The sequence below is a fragment of the Lichenostomus cassidix genome, chromosome 9, assembly GCF_008360975.1.
Source record: "Lichenostomus cassidix isolate B80296 chromosome 9, HeHo_3.0, whole genome shotgun sequence".
NCBI classification, from domain to species: Eukaryota; Metazoa; Chordata; class Aves; order Passeriformes; family Meliphagidae; genus Lichenostomus; species Lichenostomus cassidix.
The window spans coordinates 23,932,932-23,957,489 of record NC_139490.1 but is presented as its reverse complement, the minus strand read 5'-3'; the positions used below and the strand labels follow the sequence as shown (position 1 = coordinate 23,957,489).

At 50.7% G+C, this 24,558-nt stretch overlaps 1 protein-coding gene across 1 annotated transcript; it reads right to left on the bottom strand.

Annotated features, from left to right (window-relative positions):
- Window positions 1-817: 817 nt before the first annotated feature.
- C9H3orf70 (chromosome 9 C3orf70 homolog) lies at window positions 818-21,411 on the bottom strand. The gene is made up of 2 exons (XM_085069976.1): window positions 21,092-21,411; window positions 818-3,974 (listed from the first exon to the last, which is right to left on the bottom strand). The coding sequence occupies exons 1-2, from the start codon at window positions 21,264-21,266 to the stop codon at window positions 3,421-3,423; spliced, it is 729 nt and encodes a 242-aa protein (XP_084926102.1). The 5' UTR covers window positions 21,267-21,411; the 3' UTR covers window positions 818-3,420.
- Between the last annotated feature and the right edge of the window lie 3,147 nt (window positions 21,412-24,558).

Genomic DNA, 24,558 nt, shown 5'->3' with positions numbered 1-24,558 from the left:
CCGTGGGTGATGCTCAAGCCTCCCCTCTTACATTGTTGTACCTGTGTTGGGGGTGGGAGGAGCATGTGTGTGAAAAAGGTGCCTCTGGCTCCTGGGGGCTGCAAGGGTAGAGGGTGGTTGTGATGGGCACTGATGGTCAGAGAACCTTTAGCAATTTGCTCTCACTGCTCCAACGGAGTGTTGGTGGTGTTTCTGTGCTGTCAAGCACACTCCTCTTCCCCTGCTCATTTTGGCACTGGCACTTGGGTGTTTTGGGGTTCCCTCGGGGTCCCAGCTGCTCCCAAAGCACAGCACCATGTGGGTATTGCCCACTGCACCCACAGAACTCTGATGGCTGATCTGTGCAGAGGTCACATGGAATGGCAGGAATATGGGGCAGCACAGCTGCCTCCAAGGATCATGGAAGCACCAGGTGTTGTGCACAGCTTACCTGGGCAGGAGCAGTGCCAGCACCGTGTGCCCTGGGAGCCGAGGTGCCCCCGTGTGCTCACCTCCTGCCCTTGAGCAGAATTACCACTAGGATGTGTCCAGCCTGCAGCCACACCTGGGCATGGTTGAGTCAGGGAGCTGAATTCAGCCACACATCAGCTGGGGCAGCCCTTTCCAGGTGAGTCAGAGCTGGACTGTGAGGCTGCCCACCAGTCCCAGCACTTACTGGGCCTGGTGTGCTCCCCCTGGTCATTCCCTTCCTCTGCCTGGCTCTGGGGGTGTGTCAGGTTCTGCTATCTGAAGCTGTGAGTGGTCCTTCCATTGCTGGAAGTCCTGGAATGTTTCTCTCTAGCATGGAAAGCACACAGGCAGGCAGGACCAGCACAAGGCCAGTTGTTCAGTATTTTATTCAAGAGGAAATATACACACACCTCTCCCTAGCAGCGGGAGCAGCCAGCCCAGGTCACGACTGGGACAGCACGGCCACACCCATGTTTGTGCAAAGGAAGGAGCCCCGATTCCGTGGGAGCGTTCCCGAGCTGGGGGGTGATGGATGGAGCACAGGGAGATCCCCACGGCTGGGCCCTGCCCGAGTTCTCTCCAGCAGCCCCGGCACTCCCCAGAGCCCACTGAGGCTTTCCAGGAACAACAGAAGGAAGAGGCAGCTTATTGTGCTTAAGACATCTGAACAAATCCTGGGTAGGAGACACTCACAGCTTGTGGGTATTGCTAATTACTTACAGTTAAGGAAGGATGGATCCTGATGGGGATGGGACCCTGTGGGTCCTGTGGAGTCTCTGCCACCAGCACTCGCCGAGGTCACCGTGCTCCCAGCCAGTGCCCAGGCAGGGCTGTGGCTTCTGCTTGCCTGCAAACAAGGTGAGCTCGTGCTGGGTCAGGGGTCCTGCTCACCTTCCCTGCCCTCGGTGCCCCAGGGAGAGCTGGTGAGAAGCACCCTGCCCTTGGGAAAGGCCTTGCTGTGCCACCCCACACATCCTACCTGGAAAGGAGAAGCTGTTCCCAGGGAAGGAAAAACCTTCCTCTTTCTGGGAGGAAAGCTCAGATAGGCCAGGCATGAGAGTGAGCTTGTTCAGCTCTCCACTTGGATTACAATTGAAAGGTTAAATATGAATAAATGCTGTAGGTTTATACATAATGTTTCCTTCTATCTATGGAATGTGTCTGAATGGTCCAAACACACCAAAATGTTGTTAGAAACCTTAGTTAGCCAAGAAAGACAACCCTGCCCTTAAAAAAGAAATAAATCCTATTTAGTTTTGCTACAGCCTTTGTTTAAATGCCCTCAGAAAAACAGAGTATTTTCAGGTGCCTTGTGAGAATGTATCTGTTCATGCAATGGCCCAAGTTCCTCATTTCACAAGCATTGCACATTTTTATGTAAGTCATCAAAACTATAAAACCTATTATTTTTGTCTGAAAGTCTTAGTCTAAAAAGTACAGCATTACTTTATATCCACCCATGGAAACTCCTAGACACGCGCATGTGTAACAGACACACACTGTTGCCTAAATGTCTTCTAAAGATACTGATTACAAAGTGTATAAAATCGGGAATACATTGTCAGGATACAGTGAGAGATGAGCCATCCTCTACCACGAACTATACTCTAGGGTCAATCACTAACTGTACACATTTATACAGCCTTGGATTCACCAGGGACTTCTGAAACGCAAACAGCAACTACACAAAGAGCAGCAGTAAGGCTGCAGGAGCACAGGAGTTACTGGCTCCAGCTCCGTGGAGCTGGCTGGAATCTGAGAGTGATGTTTTTGTTTCCTTCAAGCAGGGCTGAAACCAAACCTCCTGTGAGACAGCTCTGCTACCAGCTGGGTGAGGGACCCCTGCTCTGAACCTGTTCATGGTCTGGGAGTGGAGGAGCAGGAGCCAGAGCCTCCTCTCTCCACTAGGATGACCTTAGGCTGTATTTTAACAAGCTCACACGCCACTGAGCCCGTGGGCCACCTCCCAGGGGCACCTCCACGCCGTCCCCAAGCTCTGCCGACACAGTGGTGTGGCTGGTAAAATTCTGTTTGTTTAAACTTCGTTATTCTTCAGGCAAATGCAGGCTCTGAGGCCATTTGGTCCTGAGTGTCTGGCACCACAGAGCCCATGAGGAGGCAGAGGCAGAGCCGAGGGCCGGTGTTCGGAGGTAGTCGCTTCCTTAGCCTGTCCTGGTACTCCCCAGTCTGGTGTATTGGTTACAGGGCCGTGCCCCATCTCTGCCTGCCTCCCCTCCTGCCCCTGTGCAAAAGCCAGAGCCCCTTCCCAAGATCCAGGCAGAGAACAGGGACCAGCTGGATTCAGGCAACTCATCCCCCTTGCTCCAAAGCAAGACCTGCCTTCTCAGGACATTTCAGAGCCTGGCCTATCTTAGCTGCTCAGTGCATAGCCTGGAGAAAAGTTGGAGGCACTTTGTGCATTCTGTAGCCTGCCATTCCAACCTGCTGGAAGCGTGGTGCCAACAACCTCGGAGAAGGCTGCACCAGCACTAGGGAGACAAGGCGCCAGGACAGACAGGGACGGGAGGAGCCTCATGTAGCTGTTTGATAAAGAGTAAGGGCACCTCTGTTTGCCGCTCCAGGTGTGCACCCCCCGTGCTCTGAGGGCCTCCTGCCAACAACCAGACAGGTGGGAACATCTCGAGTGGCACGTCCTCATGTGAGAAGTTGTGTGTGGGGGGGGGTAACCCAGACCAACAAAAGGGCCTATTTCTGCTAGAAAAGTCTTAAGATTTGTCACTACCTTACGTGCAGACGTGGGAGAGCTGATCAGGCTGAGAACGTGTTAAAATTGCTCAGGCTGCTGCTAGTTCACCTTATGTAAGTCCTGTGACCACACTCCCATGAGAAGAATCTGAAATATCAAGTGCACTGGAAAAAAGGGATTGTCAGAAAAAACAGAAAATAGAAATACTACAAAAACAACATTACTGAGAGGGAAGTGGACTGAGCCAATGCCGACTTCTGTGGTCACACAGTGGTTTCTATAGTCTCAATCACTTCCATCTCACACTGCGAGGGCGACAGGAGCGGGCACTCGTCCGGCTCCCAGCTGCTATCTGGGCTGTAATCCTCCTCTGAGCTCAGCTCGGCCACCCCCTCCGTGTCCTCGTCACACGACTCCACGTAGTGCACCCCCACCGCATTGATGCCGGAGTCCTCGGAGCTGGAGGGGGACGAGCAGTGCTCTGGTTTTGGTGTATTGCTCTCCTTTGTGATTAAGGCATTGCGGACAGAGGCCTCGTCGGGCTTTGCCCTGTGCGGGGCGGGCGGCTGGCGCTGCACGTAGCACATCTTGCCGTTGATGCACTTGACGCGGTAGTTGTCGATGAACAGGTCGGCGATGGTGCAGAACTGCGGCGCCTCGGGCGGCAGAGGCGGCTGGAACGCGGGTGCGAACTTGAGGAAATGCTCGGTGAGCGACACTGAGATCTGGATGGTGTTGGGGGACTCCCGCGGGCGGATGGGGATCTCGGTGCTGGGGAGCTGCTCCACGGGGGTCATGGGCTGGTAGACGTATTTACCTGCGGGGACACAGAGCAGCAGCGTTTAAAGGTTGTTGTCTTCGACTCAGAACCGAAGCGATGGTGGTGACGCCTTTGGTCAACACCAACAGTTCCCTGCTGGCAGCAGACGCTGCTTCTTTTGTGGCCTCTCCTCATGTGGATTCTCTGACACCTCATGCTGCAGGTAAGCACAACCTACTGCACCCCAGTGCTGCTCTTCTCCCCACCCCTGCTTCGAGGGCAGCTGTAGGACATCACTACTAACTCTGGAGAATTTACTCCAGGGGGACAACTCCATAGCCATGGAGGGGGACAGATGCCAAGTCTGCCCACACCCCTTTTTAGGAGAAAGAAAACTGACAAGGATCTCAGAGGCTTTTTTCCCCCTCACTGAACAGAGCAGTTCTAGTTTACATCTTTATTACAATTATTAAAATCTTATATTATTATTATTATTATTGTTATTCACGTGAGTCTCCTTGTACATTTCCATTTTCTTCATTTCTGGGCACTAAACAGTGTTTTTCCATATTATAAACCAGAAGGACATACATGATTACAATTAATGCAGAAAATAAGGGATTTTCCAGGCTATGGAAATGCTTTTGGCATCTTGATTATCTGGTTAAGGAGTAAGAAAATAGGATTATGTTGGTTATATTGAGCAGAATAAAGTGTGAACTGAACATCTTCACTAAAAGAAATAAATAAGAGAGCAGAAAATTGGGACTATGTCAGGAAAAACTGAGAAACCCGAGGCTATGCCTAAGACTGTAAAATGCTGCATTTTATTTGCATGAAGCCTCTGAAAGATTCATGTCTCCCCAGGAAATCATCCGCTGGGAAAGCACAAATTTCCAGAAGCCTTGTGAGTAGTGGGGCTGTCGGAAGAGTTTTGCTGCACGCACTGCAAATGCTGCTTTGCACAGGCAGCAAATGCACCAAAGCACGGAGGGGCTGTGCGGGTGCTTGGAGCTCTCCGGGTGAGGGGCAGAGAGCTCCTGCATTAAAGAAGGCTGAGCGCCGGTGTGCTTCCAGCTCGGAGGTAGGTGCAGCGTTTTCCCCTGAATCACCCATTCCTCTGGAAAATAGCAGAATGGCTCTCGTTGGGAGGAGCTTAGAGATCACGGAGTTCCAATCCCCCTGCCGTGGGCAGAGATACCTCCCACCAGCCCAGGTTGCTGCAAGCCCCAGGGAAGGTCTCGGTCCCTCTGCAAAGCCTCTCCGCAGCAGAGAAGCCTCGCTGAGGCTGGGAATTCCTCCCAAACCTGGGAAGAGCTCTGGCAGCGCTGGCGCCGGGGCGATGCCGGCGCTCCCGAGCCCACGCACAGCCTGTGCTCTGCCAGCTCCGGGGCGTCACCGGCAGCCTCGAGCACCGGGAAGGCTTTCCCAACCCCGCTGTGCTGTTGGAAGGGAAACGAGTCCTGTGAAAGCCGGCTGGGACTTCCAACCCCCATCGGCCAAGGACAGGGAGCACACCAGAAAGGCCACGGAGCCAAAAGAAGAGCTCTGGAGCGTGGGAGAAGCTCCAGGCACGGCAAGGGAAAAGCCCACCCGTGTGCCGTGGAAGGAGAGCGCAGACAGAGCTGGCAGCGGAGGAAAGTGTGTGAATAGCTTTGACCAGCTCACCCCGGATACCTCATCCAGTGTGTTCTCCCTACGATCTGCGCAACAGTAATAGTTAACAGAGCCACGGGGAAAGCTCAGTGACAACAAATCAAGCTTTCCCCCTGCCTGCTTATGGCTGGATGACAGAAAAAACAAAGCCATCCTCTCCACTTGCCATCTCCTTACCATGGTGCTGTTTCTAAACGTGCTGTGACTCAGAGGAATGAGGTGCTGGCATCCAGCAGCAGCACGCTCCAGCCAGAGGCAGAGCGCAGCTCTCATTCCTCCAGCACATGCAGATCCTTGGTTCTGGTGGTCTCTGAGTGATGGGGTCTCTCAGAGGTTTGTCAAATCTTGTGGACAGAACTTCCCTACGAAGCTACTCACCCTCACAGCCACAGCAGCAGCCCACGGCTTCCTGCCATCTGCTGTTTCCCAGAAATCCTTCTGTGAAATTAGTGAACATTAAATATGCCACTGCCTTGCAAAGCCCCACAGCTGATGATTACTGTGCTGCTGGCTGGGATAGTGTCTGATAAATTCAGCTCATGGAAACTGAAGTTCAACCTGCCCTTGCCTGAAACCATGATGTTCTATTTATCCATAGACTTGGAGTGCTTCCGTGTGGGCTCTTTTGACAAGCAATGATAAAATCAGATATTGATGAAAAATACTTCCTCAACTCAATTCTGCACCACCTCTATTTGAAGAGTCCAAGGAAGGGTCCAGTGAAGATTTTACCAGGATGAAGAAAAAAAGTGTCTGTACAACAGGACTCTGTTTTTCCACTTACTGCAGTCACCATGTGCTGGCAGAAGGCTGAGGGATGTTGGGAGTAGAAAGAAATGGATTTAAGCCAAGGAAGCGTACAGCGTGGGCATGGAAGGGTAAAGCAAAGACTCCTCAGTTTGACTTCTTTGGTGTTGTTTTTCCCGTTTTGGGAAAAGAAGAAGAGCGGCAGACAGGTCAGCCGAGGTGCTGCTGGGAGCTCAGCTGGTTGTGTCTCTACTGCAGCAGCACACAGCAGCTCCTTGTGTGTCTCAGGACTGCCCTGCTCACACTAATTCCAGGGCAGGAGCCCTAATTCCCATTCCCTTAGCACAGTATTTCAGAGCCTGTGTGTGTGACCCCACAGGGGCTGAAATGTTCCTCATGTTCCAAGGACAAGCTCTGCCAGGGCAAAGCAGGAATCGGCCAACACACAACAAAGAGAATTCACTACGTGAACTGATTTCTACATTTCTTTAGAGTTCTGGTACAAGTCTGTCAAGTTTCAGCTGTTCTTAGAGGCAATTTTAGACACAGTAAACTTGTTTCAAACCATGACCAGGTACTCACAGCTGCTACTGTCAGACTGGATTGTGGATAACACTGTACTCACAGCCTCGGTTACCACTCCTCACCCTACATAATGTACGGGAATGCGTCAGCCAGGATGCTACCTATGAAAAATAAATGAAGAAGTTTAGAAATAATATTGCCCCCCCCACCCCTGCCACTTGCAGGATTGCCAGGGCTGGCTTTTTCACAGAAAATGCCCCTAGAAGCACAAGCCCCCAGGTTCTCTTATAATCCATCTCATTCTGATCAAACACCTGTGGAAATCAACAGCAATATTTTGCTGACTCTGAACAGCTGGCAACAGTCTGTGATAAAGCAGTACTTTGAGCACCTATTCTGATCCATCCCATTTGATAAACTAGCTCAGAACATATTGCCTATTTATTCCAGTCAGCTGAAGAACTCTGTGACTGCACTGTGCTGATGAACGCTCCTGTAAATGACAGCGTTCTGCAAAAATACAGATACCATGCAAGACACTGCATCCCAAATTGTTTCCTGGGTCACTTCCCCACCACTTCCTATGTGGAAAGCGGTGAAGGAAAAATATTGCATGTGTCAAACACGTCTAAAAATCAAACTCCAAATCCTGTGAAAAGAAATTTGCTGCATTTGCAGAAGTTTGAGAAGTCCTTGTGCACTGTAAGCTGCTCCGAAGTGGTGTCAGAGTTCTGGCTCTGCACTTCCACCACCGTGGCAAAAGGGCTCAGGGGAAACAAGAGCCTGTTCCTCTCCTGGAAACAGTGACTATGTGAAATCAGGCTCTGCCAGAATGACTGCCATGGTAAGTCTCGGTTGTCTGTGACAGGTGAGATGATGAAATGAGAGACTGCAGAAATAGGTCTGTAGGCTCCACGTAACCATTTGTCCCCTTGAGCCTGCCCCATCCCCCACCACCACTGCTCCTCTGTCTGACCCCTCGCAGCAACAGCAGCCTTGCACAACGAGAAAGGGACGATTGTTTCTCCTTTTCTTCAGCTGACCCTTGTGCCAGCACACAAACCAAATCCTCAGGGACCTGGCACATGCTACAGCCAATACTCAACTGCAGAACAACCATTCAAACACGTCCAAGAAAGTGGGTGCTGGGCAGTGCTCATCTCCCTCTTGCTCTGTGCACAGGAATAGGATTTCCATTGCCAAATCGGATGGATGCTGTTCCCCAAAGCCTTGGCTCCATGCCTCCAGTGAGCCTGCCAGCAGGCTAAGGCAGGATCCAGCAGAGCACTGAGTTCTATCATCACCTGCACATCTCCAGCAAACCCAGGAAACTTGGAAAATTTTTTATGTTTGTGGCACTGATAAGCAGAACTATGTGGCTGATTGACTGGAAGCTGTATTGTAGAGCCTCCTGCTTCCACACCCCCAAATCAAGCCTTGAGGAACAAGCCACGAGGTCATTTCGCTCTGATTTTTTGCTAATTGGGCAGTCTGCATTCATCCTCACCAAACAGACACAGCAGCAATTTCCGTGGCTAATACAAAATAACTTAACCATGAAATAAGCAGAGGGGCTGCTGGAAGATTTTATTCTCCACATCCCTCCATCCAGGATTCTGGTTTACCTCTGACACTCATTAATGTGCTCGGCATATTGAAAAAAAAGTCCACCTTTGGGAGGGAGGTTTCTTATAACAAATTCTCCAGTTTTACCCTCTCAAAAATGCTACTTTGGATAACTTAGTCCTAATAAAGAACACCATGAATTGTGCTGCACTTCAGAAAATGGTAGGAGAGAGCCGTGGATCTTACAAGACTAAGTCAGCAATACATACCACAGATATCTGTTCACATGCAAGGCATTTAGATATCTATTAACTAAAACATAAAAGCTTTTTTTCATATGTATTCTTCCCCCTGCAGCTGCTGGAACAAATATTCCTACAGCCTACCATCTGCCAGCTCATCTACCTCAAAAATCAGCAAGGTTAAGGAAGACCTGCTACTTGCAGGCTATTAACATGACCTGGCTCAGCTTAGGAACTGCTCCTGTGTGGGCTGAGCACTTGTGCAAGTCCCAAGCAGAGGTGGCTGGAGGTCAACAGGCTCTGATCCCAGTGGAATCTCTGTGCCTTTGGCTGTGGTGGGTGCTCCAGAGAGGCTGGAGCTGTCCATGGCTGCCATAGGCCCCCAATGAGGGTGTGGAGGGATGTGTCCTGTTCAACAGCAGGGAGCTGCCCCCTAAATGCTGGTGACTTGCTGCTGCCTGAACCTGCACCTGTGTAACACCACCAGTGAGCCTCCCTCGTGGAGTCCAGTGGGATTCTCACTCCAGCTGCGCCAGACTTTCCTACTGCCACACGCAACCCTGCCAAAAAATTCAGCTCACATGGGAGGAGAACTGGTCCCACTACAAAGAGTATAAAACCCCTCTAATTAAATAGCACACAGCTTTGAAGGAGCGAAGGCAAACGAAACATTCATAATGCATGTGTGACGGGGACAGCGCTGCCTTGGAGGGGTTCCGCATTATTCCAAGGGGAGCTCCCACCACAGCTGTTCCATGTGTTGGAAACCTTGGAGATGAGCTTCTCAAGCACTGCCTTTCCTCACAGCAAGAGATGGAGAACAACGAAGCCCTCTTCTGGTGGCAATTGTTCCACATCCCCTGGGCGTGGTAGGAGAGCCAAGTCTGGCTGTTTGGGAATGCCGGGTGGATGTGCAGCACTGTGCAGCCTACGGAAGCGTCTGGCACGTGGTGATAGCTCTGGAGTGGTGCCCTGCTGCCAGTGTTGGCACAGCGGCCCCAGGACAGCACAAAGGTTGTCACACGCCCACCCGGGTTTCCAGGGTCCCCAGGGCAGTGTGTGGCACAGGTTTGCCAGTCCAGCCTGAGGGCACGGGAAGGAACCAGGTATAGATTCACTGCTGGCACAGTAGAACCTTGGGGCAGAGGAGGGTTTCCTCCTCTACAGACAGAAGCAGAGATCACTGCACACCCTGGACAGGTTTATGGAGGGCACTCAGCACCCTCAGGCTGCTGAAGGTGCCTATCACACCTCTTGTTGCCAAAAGGTCAGCAGAGCAGAATTCCAGCAGGAACTGTGTTGATGGGCTGAGCACCTACCCATGGTTGCTGCCCTCCAGCCCTGCCGGCTGAATAGTGGACAAAATGACTGCTCTAGCTTTCCTCCTCCCCCTCCTCCTCCTCCTCCTCCTCCTCCCTCCAGTTACACGCACAGCTTGGAACAACAAACCCTTACAAACAATGGTTGCCCTACCCATAAAGACTCACCAAGGGCTATCACAACTCCAAATTACACTCAGAGCACAGTAACTTTTCCAGAGGGGCAAAAACAAATGGAAGAAGAAACCTGGAGCACATTTATGGATGGCACATGTGGAAAACCTCACTGCTCACCTAGTCTGCACTTTGTGATGTCTGGAATAGACACCATGTCATATCCAGCAAATCATCATGGGCTGCATGGTGAATGTAAGATGTGGAATGAGCCACCAGCGAAAATGAAAAACATTCCAGAACACTGAGGCACTGACAGATTTGCAGTGCAAGCTCAAGTAGAGCTGAACTGGGCCACTGGTGGTTATAATGAGGCATAACTGAAATGCTTGTCCAACTTGAAGAAGCCTCATAGATAAAGATATGCAACACCTCAGTGCAAATGATATTTTTGCCTTGCACTTTGTCCAAACAACTTTGAAAAAGCAGTGAGATTTCTCAAACAGATTTCTGGTGCGGGGAATGCAAACATAACATTCCGCATACCTGCAGGAATCCTGGCAGAACTAGAATGCCCAGTAAGGGATCACAGAAGAGACTCCAAGGGCACAAATCAACCCAGCAAAGGAACAAAAGAAAAAGAAGCCACACACCAGGACCTGAGCAGGCTGGAAGTGCAGCAGGAAGGGCTGGCAGGCTGTGCCCTAACAGAAATGTACCGCTGTAAAGGGCTCCTTCTTATAGAAACGCCTCGTTCCGAGCACTGATGAATCCATCCCGTTCCAGACCCCATGCAAGCACAGGGAAGAACCAGTCCAGCAATATTTTGGCAGTGGCTGCCCAGCAGCAATTCCATACAGCTGCCAGCTCTCTCCTGTGGAGGAGAGGTGTTCCCTCCCTGCTGTACAGCCAGACAGCTGTGCCAGCCCTTGACTCAACGCTTTTCACAGGAAACCAACACAAAGGGGGAAAAAATCAGAAAGTTTTTCTTTCTCAAATTTGTATTTTAATGCCCTTTTGTCTTGATCTGTTTTAAATACGAAAGGGATAATGACAGCACATGCTGTGAGCTGTCTAAGCCTTTCACGAGTTTCTGTGCACATCAGCTTAAGAGCAGGTAATGCTTAAATGCAAACAGACCCCGGAGCTTTCTCCATCATCCCTGCTCTTTCCTATCACTGCTTACATGGATTTACTGGACTTAGACAAAAAGCAACCCTGAAGGCTTGAGAGATGTTTCATGCAGCCATAAACCTCTTAAAGGGGCTGTATGTGCCCACTAACCCTTGTAAGGGAACAGAATAGCAACACCCAACAGGGCAGTGAGCAGCAGCACACACCATGTGTGTTCTGGAGGAGCCCTTTCAGTACCTGGAGAATGTCACCCATACCACAGGTGCTGCTAACCCCAGCCCCGTGCCAGCTTCCAAAAACACGGGAGCACAGGCATGGGAAGCATGGCATGGCCCTGGTTGCCTCTGCCAGCACAGCAGCTGGGCAACACTACCCAAACTCTGAAGCCAAGGATCTTCACCTTCCAACATCCTTTCCAAAGCCACCCTCAAAGGCCAGAATAGCCACTTCCTGCACATTCCCCTGAGAAATTTTATCCCCCAAGTTACACTAGATATTTTTAAAATTCAGTGGAGAAAATAGCAAAAAAAATGGCTTAGTGCTAAATATTTATTCTACAACCCCATCCCTGTGCACCATCTGCTCAAGCTTCAGCAGTCCATGGTTTCCATGCAGCCAGTCAATGTACTGATATGGCAACAAAGCAAGATAAGCATAGCTCCATGTCAAACTACCTAGAAAAACCATGGCATTGCCTGGAAATCAAAGGGACTGGAGATGCAAGGTCCAGTTGTGTTCCAGGTGTGTGGTACGTCCTGCTGCAGGGGGGCACCCTGAGCCTCTGCATACAATGGAATGCTTTCTTGGGAATTCTCAAATAATAAGAATAGCTCACCAGGGCCTTGAAGGAAAGGTCCTCTCCAAAGACCTGCACTCTGCACCCACACAGAACAGCTGGGGCAGGAGGTTGGGTTTTGCAGATTGGAACAGACACATCTCTCTGGCCACAGCATTTTCCTGCTGGCTGACAGGAGAAACAATGACCCATGGGATGTGCTGTACCTGTGCTGCTCCTTTCCTGTGGCCAGAGCTCAGGATCAACTGCTGACACATCATCTGTGTGGCGGCTGTGTAGGAGCAGGAGCCTTCAGGCTGCACACTTCCACATTCTTCAATTTCAGTGCTGGGAACAGGGTCCCTATTCCCAACACACTCTTCTAACCCTCATCCCACTGCTGTTCCTGGTGCCTCATGCACATCTCCATTCAGGCGCCATTCAAACCAAGCTATTTCTATCAGAAGCCTCTAGAGAACACATTTCTGGGGGATTTAAAGGACTGCTCTCCCTGCTCACACCCAAAATACATCACCACATGGAGGTTCTGTGTGTAGGTATGGGCACCAACCCTCCCCTTGGAGGGGTGTGGGATCCAGCAATGCTCTGAATGAACAAATAGAAGCCCAAGTACCACCACTGGAGGTGGAGCAGGTGGGCATAAGGTTGAGCCATTGTGTCACACAGTGCCACGGCATGTGAATGACTTGGAGCACCTGGACAGTGCAGCAGGGAGCACACACAGCTCTCTGCCATGGCAGGGTGAGCCACTGCTGGCAGAGGTGAGAGTATCACCCTCAGTTTCACATCCAGAGAGTCAAAATCCCACAGCACCAGCTGGAGAATGGCTCCTGTGCCAATAGATCAAGGTCTAATGGCACAGGGAGGAAAAACAAAGCAAACGTGATTGTCTCCTTCCACCTGCCCTGCCTACAGCTGGGCTAATGCTGGTGCACTGCAGGAAGGCTGCAAGGACTCGTCAGTCCACCCTGGCACACCTGGTGCAGTCCCAGCCTTTCACCAAGGACTAGGGGCACATGTGAGTGAGTGAGTGAGGAGTTCAAACCCCTGGAGTGGGGCTCAGGCTCAGGAAAGCACTGAAATCCAACCAGGCAGCCACACAGCAGGGAACAGCCAAGCACCCTGCCTGGAACAGTGGTAGGTGTGCTCCACCAGCAGCATCGCCTGTGGCAGGGAGAGGGACAGACACAGAGCCTGGCACAGAGCTGGGCACAGCAGGGAGTCATTTAGGGCTGGGTGCAAGCACACTACCAAACAAGCAGCTTCGAGAGCAGACGTGTGGGCTTTCGAGCTCCGCAGCCACCAGTGAAAGCAAGAATACAAATGCGTGCCACTTGAAACTGTTTTACAACATAGGTTATGTATAAATTCCAACTGTTATATGGCCTAAATTAAAGTATGGCTATGTTAAAAACAAGGCCCAGTTGCCAAGCAATCAGTTTTCACTTTCCCAGTAGGTTTTTGACTTCCATCTATGTGAATATACTCAACTATTGGCAAAAACATCTCCAAATTGCACCAACTGCACTTCTTGAGTTCTGTGATCAGTCACTACATAAAAATTGATTAGTGGAAGAATCAAAGCCATTACGAAAACATACTCTGTATCTTGTGGGCAGATAAATTCATGGAGGGGCTGGAAGAAAAACCACAACACATTAAACCAGGCTCACTTCATATGCAGAGGGAGAGATGCTCTACCTGGAATCCAATCTACTGTCAACCAGCTTTTGCATTAGTATAAGCTTGTGCCATCCATCAGCAGCTAAGCCCACACGGTCACAGCTCTCATTCGGGAACATCTTACACTGTTTGTGAGTAAAGCATTTTGCTTTTTATCCTCTATAGAAACACAAATCTCTAGCAGAGCCTCCCCAGTGTGCAGAAGTAAGTTACCAAGGCTGGCAGTGAGTCATGAAGTGTACGGCAGTGCTGGTTAAATCGAGAGCCATTACATAAGAACACCCCAAGATGCCCCTGCTCTACAAGCCTGGCTCTGCTGGTTGCAGCAACATGAGCAGAGACAAAAAGTGTTCTTGATGAGCACACAGGTACTGCCAGGAAATTGGAGGTGTCCTGTGCCAAGCACCTGAGAGGCCTCTTCAGTGCTTCCAGCAGACCTGAGCAGTGTCAGCTCTGCAGACCTGCAGGATGGAAGTCACAGCAATGACAATCCTGTGACTCAGTCTCATGGGACAATGCAAGGCTATGACCATGGGCTGCCATTTAAGACACACGAAACAGCCATCAAGAACCATAGAGGAAGGATGATGTGACAGCAGGCGCTTTTGCATTGGGCACCGGCATTAAGCAATCTCGCAGATTCAAGCTGGCAAACAGATTCCCTCACCTGCAGAGTCCAGGAAGGAAGCCACACGCTCGCCACAGGCACTGTGCTCCATGTGGATTTTATCTTCAGGCGGTTCCTCTGCAGTGACAAAAGTGCCAGGAGCCTCTCACCAGCAGGAAGCCCTCCGAGCAGGAGCACAGGCCCAGCCCTCACCATGCAGGGCTCAGGACACTCTGAATTCACAGACAACCCCCCCAGCTGACAAGACACAAGGTTAAAGAACTTTTCTTTTGGAAGTACTTGCTTCTGGTAGGAAACATCCCCAGCCTTGTCCTTTCAGGCTTCACAAAACCAGCACTTAACCCTTCAAGCAACCACAGAGGAAGGAGTCAGTTATCTGCTACTCTCACAGGCTCTTACCAGCAGATCACTGACTTTGGGACAAGCAGATACAATTCTTTGTGAATTATGCTTCTCAGGAGGACAGACAGACAAAACAGCCTCACAGTCATGCACAGCAAAGAGTTTTTGGCTGGCAGGAAGCATTTTGGTACAGATTTCCCCTTTTCTTAGACTTCTGGAGAAAGAAGTGCAGTGATTTCTGTTCAATCCCGGATGAGTTGTAGAAGAGCTAGTCCTACAAGACACACTGAGCAAATAGACTGAATTCAGAGATTTTCCTGTGGTCTATTTCTGTTAATAGGGCCTTTGTTAATAATAATAATAATAATAATAATAATAATAATTATAATAGAACATGCATGTCTAAATGCCATCCAGGTCTGGCATGGTGCACCCATAAAAACTAGTGGTGTTTTCCCCTAGAGTAACACTTCAGAATATATTAAGCTGACATTCTTTCCTTCGTTGTGTACAGCTTAGTGAAATTAGGCTGGAATATCATAGCTCTTCAAAATACAGGTGAAGAGAAGATCTTGCACAGCCACAGGCAACAAATCCTCATTAAAAGTCTTTTCCCATTACAAGGTGCAACATCCACCTTTCTGCAGCTCCTGCCTGGCACTCAGCATAATGCCTTGCTTGTGCACAAACATTCTGTCCGGACACATGGACTTAACAGAATGAATGTTCAAATCCTTTTCACAGCAGAAGTAAATTAAAAATGCCTATTTCTCCCAGGATTTGTGGTCATTCTCCTTCTAGACCAAGCTGTGTTTTCTGGGAATTCTCAGCCCTAGTGTTCCTAGCCCCACTACTCCATTCCACTTTAGACAGAGTTTTCCATAAAGAAAAATGAACGAGCTCCTCCAAATACTCAGAATTTCAAACACAAGCATGTAACAACTCCCTTTCCCTGCTTACCCAACAAATCAGTCATCAGGATGTAGTTTTGCCCTGTGGAACAGCACTGCTGGAAATTCAAGTTGCCATCACCACTGCCAAGCTGGTTGCTTCCAGTGAGCTTCAGTCCACATCACATCTGTGGACAGGACACAGAGTACCAGAGCTCTACTGCCCTTCTGCTCCCACCTGGATGTCGTACGACGAGTGTTGTAGCCACCAAAAACCCACATAAGGAAAACCCACTGGAACAAGCGCAAGGCTTTTGGAGATGTATGGTATATGCAGTGCTGCAGAGCATCCCAAGGCTGTGGCTGCTCCTCTAACATGCAGGGATTGACAGACATTGGCTGCAGGCAGGCACAGCTCCTCTTTAGATCCCCAAAGCCTATCAGGGTGCACCTCAATTCTTCTCCTAACCATCTCAGCTCACTTATCACCTCTGTCACAGGAAAGCACGGCTGCCTCATGGATTCTCTGCTCACAGCTCCCACGGGCAGACTGGGGTCTGAATAATTACATGGGCTTGGGAGATTGTCAGAGCCCCTGCTGATGGCTTCTGTTGCTGGAGAGGGGGAGAGACACCTTGGAGATGCTGTTGGTGTGCACAGAGGTCCTGAAATGCTGCACACATCACTGTGTGGCAGGGGAAAATACCTGCACCTGGGCCAGGTGTGTATCTGCCGGAGAGCGGGCAGGAGCTGCCATGGACACACAGCACATCGTTCTCCCTGGAAGAGGTTTAATCGAGAATGGCCTTGACAGAGAGCTTTCACCAGCATTGTGGGACAGACGACAAATGTTTTAATTTTAAAATGTTAGAAAACCACTAGTGATTCAAGCAGAGAAGAATGTGAACAGCAGTATCTGCTCAGAGCACACCCAAGTGCAGTGACTGTGCTGATTTACCTCGTTCCCTGGCTGCAGCTGTGGGCAATGGATAAGGGATTACCCCCTCCCCCGGCCAGCACACAGCTGGGACCGATAAGACCCCAGACACATGGGCTGTGCCTCCACTGGGTGCCCTCAGACACTGTGAGGAATGGAGTTCTGAGAGCCAAGAGAAACCCCGGGTTGCCTGTTCAGGTGAACAATAAATGTAAATATACTCTGGTTCTACATCCCCAGAATACTACTGGCATGGCCAAACTTAGAGAAGACCTTCTCCTCAAAACCACCCAGAAAACACATGCCCTTTGTGGTGTGCCACCTATCACACAAACCCATTTTCTCCTCTCAGCTGAAAAATTACAGTTCCTTGGATCTCTTGCCAGGCCTGCCTGACCTCATGCAGAACCTGCCAGGTGTGGCAGCAAACTCCAGCCTAACAGTGCCACAATTTGTGACGCAAACCAGGGAGTGGGAGGCTAATCCAAGGCACACCTGCAAATGCTATCCACCACCTAGCAAACCGCAAGGGCTGGGGAGCAGATGCATTTATTAAAACCTTTACTGCCACCACAGTCTTGTTCCTTGCCTGAGCCTGGCAACTATGTTCCCTTCCTGACCACCCAATGGAGACCTCACACTTTCCCCATGCTTGGTTTGCTTTCTTGTGAAGGGTCCAAACAGCTGTACCTTGGTAAAGTGGTGGAACTGAAATTTATTTGCTGCATTTACTTTTCAATACAAGATATGCAAGAGGCTTTAAGGGACTAAAAGCTTGCTCTTGATACTGAATCAGGGGGGGAAAAAGCATAGAAAGGCTAATACAAGGTGGCACAATTACTGTCTATTGATGCGACTGGTGTGGGACCACAATTCATCATGTATTATTGATAACTGCAGCATAATGTACCGAGGGTTTTGCAGGGTGTTTAACAGAATGCAAGATATTCAGATTACAAATAAACCCAGATGCAAGAGAATGCTCCTAATTGTATCAAGCATAATGCTTTCTCTCACAGTTAATTCTTAGGAAGTAAAATTCGCAAAACACAGTCAAAGTCCTGCTGTTGGGTCAGGACAGATGCAACCCCGAGAATCTGATCCCTTCTGACAGAAACAGGTACCATCTCAGAGCCAAGCAGCCTCACAGCCAGCATCAGTGCAAATCAGAGCCGCAGTGGAAATCCCGAGGTGAGGAAAGGGAGGCAGGCACCTTGCTGCAGACCTGCCTCTGCTGTTTTCTCTGGCTCTGGAAAAAGTAGATTGGAGCAATTCAACTCAGTTTGCATCTAATAAACAAAACCTCACAAGGCTGTCAAAGGGGAGGGGAGGAAGGTGAACAGGGGACTTCCACCCTGGCAAAGGAAATGCATGTGGGGTGCAGTGTGAGCAGGAGAAACATGTAGTGGGACAAACATGGTCTGAAGTCAAAAACACCTCCTGGGCCAACATCTTCTCCCCTGCTGGGAAAAGGACTCCAAAACTTGAGCCCTCATCCTGCTTCCACGTGGAGACTGGAGTCAGCACAGCCCCCCAGCAGCACCCAGGGGAGGGTCTTTTTGGACAGCTACGGCAGCAGGGATGAGGTGTTACTGCACTTCCCAAAAGAGCCCGCAGCTCCAGTGACACCCGAGGCTCCCCACCACCCTCCCATCACAGCCTCCCCAGGCACAGCCCTCCTGCACCTCTTACAGAGATTGTACCTGGGCTCAGAGCTCCCCAGGCACAGCAACACATTAGAGAAATACCACACAGGGAAATCTGCTCCCCACCGAGCCCGAAACAGACTACAAATGACCCAAAATAAACTCCAGGCTTAGACACAGAAGTCATCTAGGCACCCAGGGCAGCTGAGGCTCTCAGAGCTGTTTGGATACACTGAACAGTCTCTGATCTCCCTGCCAGCTAATATTGCCATTTTATGGACAGAGAAACATCGGCGATGGTAAAGAGAGTGCCTACAGTACTGCTCACTTCCGAGCATGCCAGCCACAGTGGCTTTAGGGAATTCAGACTGGGTTCTTTCTCAATTATTCCTTCCATAGCCAAGTGGCTCTGCAACTATAAATTGCTCCTGCCACTGAAGTAAGCAGATGTGATCCTGAATACACATGAGGAGACAATCTACTCATCATGGCATGGTGAGTTTTTGTAATTTCTCAGTGTAAGTGCACTTTAACTGAGTTGACATTCTCCAGGACCTTGGCCACTGATGGAAAATAATACTTCGATGGCCCTTTTAATTGATGTAGAGCTTCCTGTACCCCAATACAGCTCTTAAGAGTCAGAGAAAAGCACTTTCAAGAACCCTCTGAGGATTCCCAAGTTGGTATTACAGCACTGTGTTTATGGAAGATAAGTCCCAGTGCTGTTTAATTACATCTCTGACCTCTATACAATTTCCCATTATAGACCTCATTCTTACCCCTTGCAAGTCCAACTCGACTCATTCCACAGGAGCAGGATACAAAGAGATCCTTAGCTCTGAAATTTGCATTAGGAAATGAGGGGCAAGAAGGGAGCGTGCTTCTCCATGGCTTTCAGAAGATTAAACAGGGCAATGAAGTGTGTGACTTCCTTTAAAATCCTCCATTTAAAATCCTAGTTTCATGAAGCAATGGTATCTTAAAGCTTCCTTAGCCATAAAGGAGGAATTGAGAAAGGGATCTGTACTTCTTGCAAATGCTATAACTATGTTTAAATCTTACAATTGCCATACAGAAGCAAAGGGTTGGATGGGATTTCAAGTGGGAAGCAGCTCCATGTAATGCCTAAGAGACACCAGTTTAAGGCTTCCCTGAAGGACCACAGGAGTCATGGTCCTTCTCAAGTGCTCTGCTCCCCTGCTTCACTGTTCTTTCTAGCTATGATGTTTTCCAGTATCCAAACCTAAACGCTCCTTGTCATAGGTAAGAGATACCTGGTTATCTGCCACGTCTGGGTAGAGTGGGACTAGAACACAAGTTCTCTGCAAGGCTACCTTACACTTTGCAAAGCTCATCATCCCTCCCTCAATCTTTTACAGTCCAAACAGCGCTTTCCTTTTGCACCCCCTTGTAAAGCATATTTTCTTAGTTTATCACTGTGATTTCCTCCCCAGTTCTCCTACAGCTTTATAAAGTGCAATGCTCAAAGCTCAGCCCATCAGCCTGGTTTCCTCATCACTGAGCTGAAGAGACTAATTAAATTGCACACTTGCCATGCTCCTGGTAATGCATCCCAAAGCGAAGGCTGGGGTTCTGGGTTTAGCTTTTCTGCCACACAGACCTCCTGCTGCTGACGCACAGGCAGTTTGTGATCCATCCTAATCCCCAGATCCCTGTCTAAAATGTTGCTTCTCCAGGTGTTTCCAGCTCCATGTTTGACTTCCCCATCCTAGGACCATTTCCAGCTGATTTTGGGTAACATCTCCAGTTTATGAAGCACCACTCTGATCCTGTACTCCAGCGTGCTCATAAGCTTATATATCTTGATGGTGACCACAAACAACTGAAACCAAAGAAACGTTAGGAAGAATCTAGGTCATAACTTGAGGGCTTTTGTGTTATCGATAAAATGCCAGTGAGACATCCCTGTCCCTGTGCACCTTCTCACACAGCCAGTTGTACCACACAATACTGAGGGTACAGACAGTAAAACCCCATTGCTCTGAAGTGCTTTCAAATGAACCCCAAATCAAGTCACAATTCCTGAAATATGTATTTAATTGATATAGAAGCTTGTATCCAAACAAAAGGCGGATTTTGGGGCAGCCCCTTTTCCCCCTGTGAAACAAAATTTGCAAAAATTGCGTGTGAAGGGGAATCCGTGGAGGAGATTAAATTACAAGGAGAGATGGCAATGGCAATGGATTTAAAAGGAGAATGGGATGTCAGGAGTCCAGGGACACCCTCAGCAGCACCAAGTAACCCTCACATAAGGGTCCAGTGTTAACCCTGACCGTCCAGGCTTTAAGATCTCCAGAAAACAACATGACCCAAGTGCATGGCTCCATCACCATTTCCTGACCTCGCATCAACACGCTGCTGGGAAAGCCTGCTCTTTAAGGCTCTATGTGATTAATTATTCATCAAACTGTGTTTGGACATCTACAGTTCAATCTCAGCCTCCATGATTAGATACATCAGGATCTTGAATACAGATATTAAAGTCGTTGGGCGCCTTTTCACCAGAGTTGGCTCAACACCGGATTTTAAAGCTATCTGCTATATATAGCCTAAAGCAGTTACCTCTGCTCAAAAGGGTTTATGCCTGTAAAAAGCAAACCATTAGCACCGAGAATGAAGTGGCTGGTGCGAAGGACAGCGATGCCCAGAAGCAGCCGCTGCCACAGCCCACCCTCCGGCCGACCCCGGGGGCGAGGGGCGCCGGAACCCTAGGCCCCGAGGGAACTCTCCGGGCAGGGCCCGAGGTCAGGGTCCCACTGTGGCCGCCTCGGCACGGACAGCTCCCGGCATGGACAGCGAGCTGCTCCCGGCCGCGGGACGGGACGGGACACGACGGGACGGGCGGTGAGGCTGCGCGAGAGGACCGACGGGACATTCGGGACAGCCGGACCGCGCAACCCCGCCCGCTTCCCTCGCCCCCTCACTCACAGTGGCACCATCCCAGGTGGCAGCACCAGTGCAGGCGGAAGCAGCGGCCGTGGCTGTGGGTGGCGCAGAGCGAGAGCCCGTCGCAGGGTTGGAAGTCGGGTCTGCCCGCGCAGCTGCGGGCGAGCGCCTGAGCCTCGTCCAGCTTCTCGCTCTTCGCCGCCGCCGCCCCGCTCATGGCGCCGCCGCTCCGCCCGCAGCCCCCGCGCCGCAGCGGCCAGAGGAGGAGGAGGAGGAGGAGGAGGTTGAGGACGAGGAGGAGGAGAAGTAGGAGGAGAAGGCGCCGAGCCGCAGCGGGGACCGCCCGCCCGCCCAGCGCCGCGGGGGCAGCGCCGCGGGCAGGGCCCGGCCGCCCGCCCCGCCCCGGCCCGCCCCGGCCCGCCCCGCCCCGCAGCACCGCCCGCGGTACCCCGGTGGCTGCATCGCCCGATGGCTCTGTCCCCCGATGACCATGCCCCGCGATGGCAGTGCCCTGCGGTGGCCGCGGCTCCGCATAGCTGTGTCCACGACGGTCATGCCCTCGACGGCTGCCTGCCCCGGTGGCTGTGCCCCTCGATGGCTGTGACCCCCACGGCTGCGTCCTCCGGCTGGGTGGGAGGGTGACCCGCGGGCTGCCCTGCGAGGCGGGGTGAACCCGGTGCCCGAAGGCGCTGCCGGCAGCCTTGGCCCGCTGTGAGATGTCGCTGCTTTCCCAAGGCGCTTGCAGCGGCCGGAGCGCACGGGCGGCAGCGGCCACCAGCCCCGGGCGAGTCAGGCCGGCTCCCAGCAGGGCTGTGGGCTCGCTGCCAGGCTCCCCCGAGCACTGCCCCGGCAGTGTGGAGCTCCTCTGCAGACACCGCTGGCCTTGATAAATGGACCCGGGCACCCTGGCACGGGACAGCAGCCTCAGGGGAGTGTGGGCAGCAGGCAAGCAGCTTCGATTACAAGCGATCTGGGGCGCTCCAAGTGAACAGCTCTTTGCTATTCTGTGAGACAGGTGCACACAGATCCCCCCTGCAGTGCCAGAGCCAATGGAGCAGGACACTGTGCTGCTCGCACATGTGGCCCGTGGCACAGGCAGGTTTTAGATGCTTTTTTATTCTTCATGCTACTTAAACTAATTCAGAAACCCATTTATTTCTAAGCACACAGTGATTTAAAAAACCCTGATAAACTTTGTTTTTCATTTCGTAAAATAATCATCAGATATAATTTTGTTTAATAAAGATATGAAAGTGTATTTTTATTTTCCAACAATCATATCTTTAGGCCAAAATTAAATTTTGGATTTATCTTGAGCCGTGGCTACATCATTTGTTTCCTAAGTGTGGTGGTGGACTTGTTTCCCTGCTATGTTTGAAAGAATATTGCAGTTTTATTGCTGCTCTGCTCAGCACTGGGAGTTGAAGTCAGCTTTCTGTTAGAACAGAAATCAAATGGTCATTTTCATAGTCCCTTGTCTTTGTACAATAACCAATAGCTCTATGTCAGAAACAGTCAAAATAGACTTATTTTTCTGTGATCTCCAGATTATTCCCAGACAGTTCTTATGGGGTCTCTCCTTGGATAGATCTCAGAGGTCTCCCCATCCTGTACACCCTCCTGAAGGTGTGCTAAGAGAATAATTTACTTCTTGCCAACAAGAAGGACTTTAGAGCAGCCAAGCTTCTGGTGTCTGGCTGTGATCAGCTCCACACTTCATGGGTCAGAACAAGGGATATGGGTCATAACTGCAGAGCACAGAGCTGTACTGAAGCTTTGAACCACCTCTGACTGTGAACCCTGACTTGCAGTGCAGACCTGGTCTCTGCAGTGCTGCTGGCCTTTCCTGCCCATCTGTGGTTCCCTCCTGCAGCGCCTTGCTGCCACATGACTGTGTCCCAGCCATGTCCTCACTGCCTCTCGTCTGGAATGGCTACACCCATTAAACTCAGCCTGTTTGGGCAGGGGGTGGGTGCTAGCTGCACTGAGCAGGAGCTTTGAGCCTTCCTTGGAGCTGGTCACCAGGACTGGGAGACCTTCACAGCCCTGTACATTTTAAATGTCTCCAGTGTTTATTACATTGGAAAGAGAGTATTCTGACATTCCTGGAGGCTTGCCTGCTTTTGCTTTGCTGAAATTCCACTGAAATCTTGCAAACATTTAGGACCTTGCTCAGCTGTTTGCAAGCAGAAGAGAAAGTGATTGCAAATCCAGGTGTTTCTTTGACACTGTCCTGATGTCCCCCTGTTCCCTGGAGCCCACCAGCAGCAAACAGGGGACACAGCTTAGCTCCCATGAGAACCCTGGCCCAAGGAGAACTGACACTTCTACCTGCTGGCACAAAATGCTCCCTCTCCAGCACTGTCTCAGCTCCAGAAGTGCTCTAAGACCAGCCTGGGCTGTCAGATCACTTTCTGTTCAAAAGAAATAAAGGAAGGAAAGTGAGCTATGGGTTACAGAAACAGGGGTAGGTGTTTCTGGCAAGACCCAAGCACCTCGTCCAATTTGGGCATGCGCTGCAGGACAGCACTTCTGAGCAGCCTAAGGCAGGGAGCTCTGTGCCTCTCTTTGAAGGGCCAGTGCTGCAAGGGACTCTGATCAAAGCTAAGGCAATTCTCCCCTTTGGTGCACTCCCGTGTGCTACTGTTTTGCACAATGCCTGTGGCTGAGCAGTTAATGGAGGCATCTGCTGCACTGGCAGAGTTCACCGACTTAATTAAAGACATCTAACAATCCTGCAGCTGCATCAGAGAGGCCACGGGTGCTCTCAGGGCTGACACTGAATCTCCTCAGACTGAAAGTGAGCCCCGCACTGTGCAGAAAGCACAGACATGCAGTCAGGCACTCACATGAAAGCAGAAGCAGGGCCCAAAGATTAACGATGGACTGGAGCCAGCTTGCATTGTGTGTCGCCATGGCCTCACCGTGCTTGAGAACTGTAAAACATCAGCTCACGGATGGCTTGGAGTGCTCAGATGTGCAGCAAGTGAGCAGAGCTGGGGACATTCCTCACCTGTAGGGATGATTTTACCTGGAAAACATTTTTAACAGATATTTTCCCACTGAGTGGAAATGGTTTACTGTTTTGAAATGACAAGTGGGAAAATTAATCCTGTACCAAGTGGTTATCAAGTTCTCCTCTGAGCGGGACTGTGTTCTCTCCTGTTAAATGAAGAAACATTTCACTCACGGGCATATTTCTGGCATCCCTGCAAATTTGAGCTGATGGGGACTGTGCAAGGCTGTTATTTTAACAACTTACCGAAGAGGCTCACAGAACAAACTGGTGGTTGCTGCTCGGACTGCTTGTCAGCAGGCACCAAGGGCTTTGGCTGTGCGGCCAAGCATGGGCAGCTGCCCTGCAGGGCTGAGGACAGGGAGCTGTGGCTGCCCTTTGGTGCGCTCTGCCCTGCCGGGAGCAGAGCAGGCCAGAGGCCAGGGCTCCCACACACTGCCCCGGCCCTGCCGGAGCTGGGAATGCGACCTCGCGGCGGCAGCAATGTCACCGC

Bases quoted from the DNA above. Each gene is read 5' to 3' on its own strand.
- C9H3orf70 (XM_085069976.1), bottom strand. From the start codon at position 21,266: ATGAGCGGGGCGGCGGCGGCGAAGAGCGAGAAGCTGGACGAGGCTCAG. The intron at 3,975-21,091 runs GTGAGTGAGGGG...GTGTCCCCGCAG, and splicing joins CCACCTGGGATGGTGCCACT to GTAAATACGTCTACCAGCCC.